At 50.7% G+C, this 10,735-nt stretch overlaps 1 protein-coding gene across 1 annotated transcript in view; it reads left to right on the forward strand.

Moving 5' to 3' along the window:
• IGSF3 (immunoglobulin superfamily member 3) overlaps positions 1-7,196 on the forward strand; it is a 104,306-nt gene extending 97,110 nt beyond the window's left edge. Inside the window, exons 9-10 of the mRNA XM_021708249.1 lie at positions 2,840-3,331; positions 5,480-7,196. Coding sequence (XP_021563924.1) covers positions 2,840-3,331; positions 5,480-5,730 — 743 coding nt within the window. The 3' untranslated portion in view covers positions 5,731-7,196. The remainder of the gene's footprint in view (positions 1-2,839; positions 3,332-5,479) is intronic.
• Positions 7,197-10,735: the final 3,539 nt, after the last annotated feature.

The raw sequence follows: 10,735 nt of genomic DNA on the forward strand, positions 1-10,735 counted from the left end.
TCTACCAAAAAAAAAAAAAAATTAGCCAGGTGTGGTGGTGCACACCTATAGTCCTAGCTTCTTGGGAGGCTGGGGAGTTTCAGGAGTTAGAGGCTGCAGTGAGCTATGATTGCTCCACTGTACTCCAACCTGGGTGACACAGTGAGACTTTGTTTCTTTAAAAAATAAACAACAACAAAAAACCCCAAACTTGCATTGAGTCATTAATGCAGACAAGGCACTCACTTGAAGGGACCAAGAAAAAATACAAGCGACTAGAAGAGCAGAAAGCAAAGGGAGAAAAGAGGGGAGGGGATGCTTCTGAGGAACCAGATGCCCGATGGTCTCTGATCGTGTTGTCCCTCCCATGATGAGTTTCCATACCCGCTGGCCACAGGAGCCTCCTTGGACACAGGAGCCCGGAATACTGTCGGACTCTGCAGGGGCGGAGCGCCCTAGAGCACCCGTTGTCTGTAGGAGGGCTCTCTGACGGCTTTGGGGCTGCACATCCGTGTGTCTCTGGAAAGATCAGCTGAGGAGGGGCCGTGTGAGTTTGAGTCACCTGTGAATCGATTTAATCTTCTCCATCCTGCCGCCTTCGTCCTCAGGCATACTTGCCTCCCTGGGAGGGCTGGGCTGCTGTGCTGTGCTCGACGCCTGTAGCTGGTTCCTAGGCCTCCCCCTGCCAGCAGCGCACACTGATTCCAGGTGGGCGGGGGATGCGGAGGGACTTGGCAGAGCCCCACAGAGCAGTAGGGACCCAGCCTTGTGCTCACCTGCGCGCGGCAGTAAGCCAATTTGTGGAAAGTCTGGGACAGCCCTTGGGAACTGCTCCTATTTGGTCTTCATCCAAGTAGGATCTGATTTGGTATCTTGACTTCTGCTGATGTTACCTTGGCCTCTTCGATGAACATTTTATAAACGGAACCAAAGAGAGGCCTTTTTAGGAGCTAGGAGTGAAAATTATTTGTTTAGAATCTACTGCAATGAGCCAAAAAAAAAAAAAAGGAAAAGGAAAGAAAAGGCAGCAAAAGAAACAGATTAGATTAAAGCCTGCCTGGTGGCGTATGTGAGCTGTGAATCACTTGCTTGGGGTCCTTCTCCGTGGTTATTCCGTGTCTCCCACATAAATGGGGAGGATACTTTGTCCATGACCATCTTCCCGAGACATCCGTGCTCAGAGGGAAGGGGCCTTTCAGTTCTGTCGTCTGTCGTTTGGCTGCAATCCTTGGAGAGACATTGGCCTTCTTGGGCTCACTATGGCTGACTCAATAAGCTACATGCACACAGTGGTAGTGTAAATTCAGAATTTACAGAATGGATATATTAGCTTCCTAGGACTGCTGTCACAAGCTACCGCAGATGTGAAAGCTTAAAACAAAATAGTCTCTCTGTTCTAGAGGCCAGGAGTCCAAAATTAGGGTGTCACCATAGCCATGTTCCCCTTGGAAGAACCAGGGGAGAATTCTCCTTTGCTGCTTCTAGCTTCTAGTGGCCCCAGGCGGTTTCTGGTTTGTGGCTGCATCACTTCTACCTGTGCCTGCGTCATTACATGACTTCTCTCTGTGTGTTCTCACCTGTTCTTCTTTTTTTTGAGTTGGAATCTCACTCCTTCACCCAGGTTGGAGTGCAGTGACACGCATGCTCACGGCCACCCCAGCGTTGACCTGCTGGACTCCAGCGATCCTTCCACCTCAGACTTCTGAGTAGCCAGAACTGCAGACGCGCACTACCACGCCCGGCTATTTTTTTAAAACTTTATTGTAGAGACGAGCTCTCGCCAAGTTGTCCGGGCTGGTCTCAAACCCACAGACTCAGGCAATCCACTCGCCTCGACCTCCCAAAGTGCTGGGATGACAGGCTGAGCCACCGAGCCCGGCCTCTCCTATTCTTAAAATGACATTAGTTGTCTTAGCTTGGCTGCCATAACACAATACTACAGGTTGGGTAGCTTAAACAACGGAAATGTATTTTCTCATGGTTCTGGAGACTGGAAGTCTGAGCTCAGGGTGCCAGCATGGTTGGGTTCTGGCGAGGGCCCTGTTCCTGACCTGCAGAAGGCCGCCTTCTCACTGTGTCCTTGCTTCATGACCTTTCTTTGGTTCATGCGCCTGGAGAGAAAAGAGATCTCTGTCTCTCCCTTTCTCCCTCTGTCTTCCTCTTCCTCCCCCTCTTCTTCTAAGGCCACCAGTCCTGCTGGACTAGGATCCCACCCCATGACTTCATTTAGCCTTAATTGCCTCCGAAAAGCCCTATCTCCAATCACAGTCACGTTATGGGTTAGGAGGGGGACACAGTCTCCAGTCCATGGCACCAACCACTGGATTGAGGGCCCACGCTAATCCCATATGACCCCGTGCTGGCTAATTGCGTCCGCAGAGACCCCGTTTCCAAATATGGTCGCACTCTGAGGTTCCAGGTGGACAGGAATTTGGGGAGAGCACCCGTCAGCCACCACAGGGGGTTGCAGGGAGCATACTGTCCTTCCTCCTAGGTCTCAGTGAACAGCCACGGCGTCAGCCTTACACGAGTTCTTCCACAGATGTTTCATGGAAATATAAATAGAAATTATGTCAGAATGAAATATGTTTCTGCATACAGTGATGAGTGGGGTACACAGGGCCTGTGCTTTAGCCGTTTTTCTTGGGTTTCCTTCCACCTCTCTGCATATCGCACTTTCCAGGAGACGTGTAGTATGGCTATCGCTCACCATGTAGTAATACCGTTGAATGGCGCGTACTGTCATGTCATACCGTCGTGTGGTATCACGCTCACGTGGCTAGTGGTGGACATTCAGTTTGCTTTGAGCCCATAAAGTAAAACAGCCTCCTCTCCCTTCTTTGTCCCTTGTCCCTCCCAGATGCCGCGCTCCAGGTGGACACAGTGGTCCCCAACGCCACGGTGACTGAGAAGGCGGCTTTCCAGCTGGACTGTAGCATCGTGTCCCGCTCGAGTCAGGACTCCCGCTTTGCTGTGGCCTGGTATTCCCTGAGGACTAAAGCCGGAGGGAAGAGGGGCAGCCCTGGCCTGGAAGAGGAGGAGGAGGACACGGAGGAGGACGAGGAGGACGAGGAGGAAGAAGAGGAGGAGGACGACCCCACCGAGCGGACGGCCCTGCTGAGCGTGGGCCCTGACGCTGTCTTCGGTCCAGAGGGCAGCCCCTGGGAGGGCAGGCTTCGCTTCCAGAGGCTGTCCCCGGTGCTCTACCGGCTCACGGTGCTGCAGGCAAGCCCCCGAGACACGGGCAACTACTCGTGCCATGTGGAGGAGTGGCTGCCTAGCCCGCAGAAGGAGTGGTACCGGCTGACAGAGGAGGAATCGGCCCCCATCGGCATCCACGTTCTGGAAGCAAGTGAGTCTGCCTGGTTCCTGAGGAAGGATGTCGCTGTGGACTCCCACTGTGTCTGGAGGATACATTCAGGGCTTGATTATGGGTCAATACGCAGTTTTCTTAACTGCAATGGGCATTTATTAGTAGGAGTTGGGCTGTGGTAGGACTTGGTGTACTAGTTCATAAGTGGACCCTTCATTGGCATGCAAAACACGAGGGGGAGGAATTCAAGTGATAAGATAGCAAATAAACTTGATGGTCCACCATACTGTGTCTTAGGAAGATTTCATTCGACAGGTATGTAATTAAATGTGACTTTGTTACTTTTTTAAAAAATTTTTTTTACTTTTATTTTTTTATTTTTGAGTTGGAGTCTCACTCTGTCACCTAGACTGGAATGCAGTGGCCGCTCCCGGCCACCGCAGCCTCGACCTGCTGAGCTCCGGCGATCCCTCTGCCTCAGCCTTCCAAGTAGCTGGAATTACAGGCGCGTGCTGCCACGCCCAGCTAATTTTTTGATTTATTGTAGAGATGAGGTCTCGCCAAATTGCCCAGGCGGGTCCCGAACCCGCGGGCTCAGGCAATCCACTCACCTCAGCCTCCCAAAGGTGCGGGATTACAGGCTGAGCCACCGAGCCCGGCTGACTTTGTTACTTTTTAGAATATAGAACCTCGTCTCTCATTAGTGAATTCGTGTTTTGGACCCACAATGGAAAAGAGAATAATGATGCCTGAGTCCCTTTCTGGCATTCTTTTCTTTTCTTGAGTTTTTGGGTCATGATTATTTTGGAGGGGGACTTGGAGGTTTAGGTGGATTTTGCGAGGGCTGTGATGTTATAGGAGAGCTGGGAGGAGCTTAGCAACGGCCCTGTGGCTACAGAAGAATCCAGAACACAGAGTTCCCCTTATACGGAGGGACTTCCACTGTGAACAGAGACTAGAGGAAGTACTTGCTGGCCCAAATTATTTGTTGTAATAAGACACTCTTTTGTTTGGCCTTCTATCAAAATGTGGAATATATCAAACTGAAAACAGTGTTTGTTATAGTTGAATTAGCCTATGATACAGAAATTAAAAAAATTTTTTTGCTGGAACGTTCCATCTCTTTCCAGTCAAAACATTTTACCACATAATCTTGATTTGAGTTTTGGCCAATATTTCTTTGCCTTGATCACCTCCTGTTTTCATTGTGTTAGAACCACATGAACATTGGGTTTTTGTAGGTCAAAAATGGTTGACTATCAGTAATCTCATAGACTTTGGAAATCCAGTAAGGGTAATTAGCGTGTGTTACATTTTCAGCAGTGCCATGGAAGGGAAAGTAGGAAAAAACCCCAGTCATACATAGACCACCTAACGATCTGCTGAATAACCCACCGTCTAAAAGTGGAAGGAAAGGTGTTTAGGCCACATTTCATCTGCCCATTATAGATGCCCATCGTTATTAAACTGCATGGAGTACAGGGATCACCCAGCAGCTGAATTCTACAGAAGAAAACGTGGGCTTCCAGAGGCCAGGCTCCTGCTGAGGTCTAATGAGTTATAGCGCAGCTGTCTACCTAGCTCTCAGGGTGCCTGCTTTCACTCCTTTCCACGTCTAGCTATAACTAACACTGTGTTCTGTGCAGCTGTAGACACACTGTGGACATTTATAAATGGCCCATAATGACGTCTTAATTGATAACGTTTATCAGGTAAGCATCATTTCTGGTAAGACTGCTCTCAGAAGCTGGCAGGAAGGGAACACATTATCATCCCAAAGAAGGAAGTTTGTAGCAGAATTAAGTGCAAGGGGACATGTAAAATATAACCATGTGGGGGAGATGGACTGAACTGGAGCAGTTTCTTTCCTGTCCTAGACACAGTTGAGTTCACAATCAATAAATTACACTTTACGATACGGCTTTCCAAGCAGCCATAACGGATCTTAGTGGAAACCCAAAGCGTCGCTTTGCTGGAACTTACAGTTGTGAGTCGCAAGAGGCCTTGTTGTGAGAAAGAGAATGTGAGGGCCCTCTCCCGCCAAGAGTGGCGGTGGGGGAAAGGAAGGATGGTCCAGGGCTGCCACCCAGGACCTTCTGGCCAGTCCAGGCGAGGTCCTCAGAAGCAAACGTGGGCGGTCCCGGTTCTCAGCCCTCACTGTCTTGTCCCCCTCATGCTTCCCTCCAGGTCCCACCCTCCAGTCCGTCATCTGCTCCAACGATGCCCTCTTCTACTTCGTCTTCTTCTACCCTTTCCCCATCTTTGGCATCCTCATCATCACCATCCTGCTCGTGCGTTTCAAGAGCCGGAACTCCAGCAAGAACTCGGACGGGAAGAACGGGGTGCCCCTGCTGTGGATCAAAGAGCCACACCTCAACTACTCCCCGACTTGCCTGGAGCCGCCGGTGCTCAGCATCCACCCGGGAGCCATAGACTAAGGGGACGCCCGGACGGACGTCGGCCACGGAGGAGCCGGGGCGCTCCCTTGTTGCCTCCTGCTCTGTGATCGGACAGTGGACAGCGCCCAGACTCTGGGCGCCTGTGCAGAAGACTGTCAGACTTGAAATGTGTTCCGAGTTCCCGATCAGTCACAGAGACAGACTGCCCCTGCGTGGCGGTCCCAGTTGGTTAGCTCTTCGCGTGCAAAAGTTGCGATCTGCCGTCATAGGTTCCTGTTTCTGTTCTTAGTAATGTAGTGAGTAGCTCCAGGTGCCACATCTACTCACGGATTTATCTAGTGTCCTCAGATAGATGTTACAGGGGTTCTTATTCTTTGTAATGGAGTCTTTTGAAATCCCTTTGGCTTACCCTTTTTGGATTCCATACTGTTGTGGACGAATTTCTCTGACATACAACTGATGGCAAAGGAAGGACGAACTTTCTAGTGATGAGAAATCTCTTCCAAGACTTTTTGTTTTTGCACATTTGAAAATGCCACCCATGGATCGTTTTTTTGTTTTTTTGTTTTTTTTACTTTCTTAACAAGACTTGAAAATTGTGTGTAGTGTGGGCAACGTTTGTATCTTTCCCCTCAGCTGGAATTGTTGGAGCCACTTTGTAGTCAAGATGAAAGCAGTGAATCATGCTTCAAAGGACTGTGTGTGTACAGGAGAAATCCTTCGTAACTCTGGAGTAGATGGTGTCCAGCCTGTCAAGGAGGCAGAAGAGGCTTCAGCCCAGCCTTGCCAAAATACAAGAAAGCCATCTTGGAGAAGAGGTCAACAGCTCCAGACGGCACACACTTGCCAAGTTAGAGTGGGCGGAGGGCGGCTGTCACCAGCTGCTGGCTTTCAGCTTGATCAAAGCCATTGATTAGAGAAGGAAGGGAGGAGGTGGTTGCCGGCTTGATCCGTGCTGCAGGGGCAGCCGCTCACTGATGATTGTGAGCAGGTGGGCTTTTGTCTTCAGGTGCTTTGCCAAAATTTTAGTGTCTAGTGAACCTGGAGCAGGGACAGCCCTGAGCCGAGCACAGGGTCCAAGCGGCCACCCCACACACCTGATGGAGGGCACGGGGCTGGCCGACACTTAACATGGTGGGATACTGAGGGCGGAGGGAGCTTCCAGGGCCTGACGTAGGAGAGCACAGCGGAATGACTACCTCCCAGGAGGTGTCAGGATTAGGGTTTTCTTCTTCCTTCCATTGAGATGTTCCTCAGTGATACTAATGTCTTCCTTATTCACCTGTTATCCCTGTCTCTCACTGCCATAAGCATATCAGCCTGGGGTGGGTGGGTCTAGACACAGCCCTTCGTAATCCTGTCTTTTGACCTCATCTCAGCAGATAGTAATCACATGCGTTGTCTGTGAGATCTCCCCCCCTTCCCTTTTTTGGTGGTTTTGAGTTATTTGGTGGTTCATTATTATGGTGGCTTTTGATTTCTGTGACCCGTAAGCCCCACAAGGGCCAATGTCACCCTGTTATCTGACACTATCGGATCAGATGCTTGTCTCCCTGAGGCATCATCTGTTGCAGAAGTTCCCTTTTACCCTTTCCATGAAGATGTTTTTATGCCCTTGCTTTCCCGAATTTTGCTGGCCGAGTACGCCATCTCCCTTCCTTTGGGAACTTGCACCTTGACTTCCAAACTGCAATCCAACTGGGGTCCCAATTTGGAAAAAGCCACCAGGGTTTCTGGAACTGGGTCTGACCAGAGAGAGCCCTGTGCAGCCCAGTTCTGAGGATGAACAGCACAGACTGGGGGGGCTGTGGGATTCCCCGGGCCACGTGGCCACTGATCGTTTCGGGGTCTACAGATGTGTGGCCGCTCAACAGTGGCTTTGCTGAGTCCCAGCTGAGGGGGGAGCAAGGCGACCACCCAGCAGGTTGTGACAGACGGACGAGCACCTGCCCTGCCCCGCCCCCCAGATCCCCCAGGACCCTCCTTGAGAAGGCGTGCAGGCATCGCCACCTTAATCCTGCTGTCGTCCGACACGCCAGTTCTCATCTCTTATGCTGCATCAACACGTTAGAGGTACAGAATCAGCTCAGCCTTGAAGAAGGAAGGTCTGTTGCTTCATTTCTTCACTTCAGGGGTGTGGGCTTTCAGTGGGAATTTGCTGACTCCTCATTTAGAGGCGGAGTCAAGGCAGAAAGATGACTGACTGTCCCTCTGTCTGGACGGAAGAATGCCAGAGGGCTGGCTGCGACTGCGCCGCAGAACTCAGAATTCCCTTTGGATCGGTTCACAGCGGCAGACAAGGAGGTGCTGCACGTCATTACGTATGTAAAGCATGGCAGGAACTTTAAAGGAAAAAAAAGAAGAAACCGAAGCCAGTATTTTAATAATTGCGGTTTGTGTGTGTTTGCTATTGGGCTGGGGGATGCCATCAAAGGTTGAGCTTTTCGAGCTTGCTATGAGAAACCCCAGGAACTTCTTTTTGGGGCCATTTCTACGGAAATGTGGTGTCAGATGGATGGTAATGTTGCCCTCCAGTGGCTGTGAGGCCGCCTTGCACATTGTCTGCTGGAGCTTTGGTCCTCTGCAGCCAGGAGAAGAAAGCCTGGAATCCTCTCTTGACTTACCTAGTCTACAATGTTGCATTTCTGAGAAACAACACTGTGCTAGGCGCATTCAAGGCCGTGACTGTGACCACACCCGCTTTCACCAGGGTGTTCCTGTAGCAAGTTTTCTCATTCTTTTCAAACAATGGTTTCTCTGCGGTCATTACTGAAGAAAAAAAAAAGGAGAGGGGGTAAGAACACTACCCATGCATGATGGAGAGAGCTGTTGATTTGTTTTTTGTTTTTTTAAGGAAAACTATTTGTAAGATGTTGCACTAAAACATTTTATATACACTTCAGAGACCTGTAGTAAATTATGTTGAAAATATGGCTGTTTACATTTACTGGAGTCTTCTATCTTTCTTTCCCGTCACTTAATCAGCCGCTTTCCTGTGCGGTGGGGACCTACACTTCCGCCCTTGGCATTGGCTCGCTAGGTTCCGGGTTGGTGAATTGCAGCCCTTCTTACCAGGGCCCATGCCCAGCCTTCAGTGGTGCCTCGTCCAAATGATAAAACACACCTCTTCCTCAAGACACTTTACTGCCATCTGCTGAGATGTAGCATAATGAATACACACCTCTACCCTGATCAAGGCTGTGCTGCCCCTGGAGCTGTGCAACACAACACACCTGGAGCCCGATGGGCAGGGGCGGAAGGTCGCTCTTACAACCTCTAGCTGTTTGTGGTGGGGAAGGAGGGGGAATGAGAGGGTGAGAGACACCAAGCGAGCAGGGGCGCAGGGACCCAGGACTCCCTTCCCCGTGGCTTCCAGGGCTTCCTTAGCAAGCGGTGCTGGCCTGGCCATGCGACAGCCAGCGTTTTCCAGAATGGAGGCACGAGTGCACGCTGTAGGTTCCTGTTCTGGAAGACTGCGCAGTCCCAGTGCTGGGAGGAAGGATGCTAGGTTGATTAAAGCCATAGCAGTGATCTATGATTCATCAGAACCGCCTGTCATTCTTTAAAAATTCATAGAACTAGAGGGTAAAAAGCAGAGAGAGGTATTTCCTTTTTTTCCCTTCCCCTTTTTCTAAGTCCAAGACTTTCAGAGGCTTAAGTGTGTGCTTTCCTCTGCTCCCCAGCACCATGTGCTGCGTCCTTATCAACTTCTTGCAGCTGCTGGTTTGGCCAGGAGTTGAAAATATGATTGTATATCCCTTGCTCACCATGATTCCGTGTTGAGTCCTGTGTATTATTTTTTGCCTAGTTGCCCCCCCAGATGCTCTCTTTCTGCCAGGGAACATTTTAAACAGGGCACTGGGGTATTATGGAATAAAATTATCCCTCTGTGCCCTTTGTGCAGATCCGCTCAGTGTTTATATAAATGAAGTCAGTGCACACTGCCCCGCAAGGCGGACAATGAAAATGACGGTTTGCATTTACGCAGGGCTGGGGCAGTGTTTTGCGCCTTACATTCTGGGATTCCGAAGTGCTGGCGGAGTCATTCTGAGGGTTTGGCAGAAGCTGGAGCCAGAGCACCAGAGAGCGACATGCGGGGAGGAACAGCCCAGCCCTGTGTGCAGGCCTAGGGGGCTCTCCTCTCTTACCTTCTTGTCCATGATCCTCGACAGGGACAAGAATAAAACTGGGCCTTGCCATCCAGGTCACAGGATGAAAAATACATCCAGCCCTCCTTTTGGTGGCAAGTTCTCAGTGTCTGAAGGGAGCCTTTTGACTGCCTGGCACGTTGCAGGTCCGGTTCTCCTGAGCCACGTCCAAGTCCTGAAGTCGGCTAGACCAGGCGTGCGAGTGCATCTAAAAGTGCTTGATGGCTGGGCGCAGTGGTTCACGCCTGTAATCCTAACATTTTGGGAGGCTGAGGTGGGAGGACTGCTTGGGCCCAGGAGTTTGAGACCAGCCTCGGCAACATAGTGAGACTTAATCTCTACCAAAAAGTCAAAAAATTAGCCAGGAATGGTGGTGCTTGCCTGTAGACCCAGCTACTCAGGAAGCTGAGGCGGGAGGATCGCCTGAGCCCAGGAGGTTGAGAGTGTGGTGAGCCATGATCGTGCCACCGCACTCCAGCCTGGGCAACACAGTGAGACCCTGACTCAAATAAATAATAAATAAAATGCTTGCGGGGCGCATGGCATGTCTTAACGAAAAAGCTGGCACTGTTTGGTGGCCAGAGGAGAGTCCCACCAAGAAAGGCCTACTGAGTCACTGCTCACTCAATGCCTGGAGACCATGACTGAGGAGTACTTCCCAAGACCCAGGCGGCTGGGAAGTACTGTCCTCAGCTCTGCCCTTGGGGTTGACAGCTCTTGCTGGCCAGTCTAAACAACTGCATCGCTGCCCATCCAGAAGTCTCATCCTCACATTCTGCTCCTGTGTGAAAGGGTCAGAGTGGAGGCTTTGGACTTGGCCCCCGTGGACTCCCCAGTTCTGCCTCTGACTGTGTGACTGCAGGTGAGTCATTTACCTCTCTGAGTCTAAGTTTTCT

Source organism: Carlito syrichta, unplaced genomic scaffold (assembly GCF_000164805.1).
Source record: "Carlito syrichta isolate Samal-C Ts95f unplaced genomic scaffold, Tarsius_syrichta-2.0.1 Scaffold135627, whole genome shotgun sequence".
In the NCBI taxonomy this organism is placed as follows: domain Eukaryota; kingdom Metazoa; phylum Chordata; class Mammalia; order Primates; family Tarsiidae; genus Carlito; species Carlito syrichta.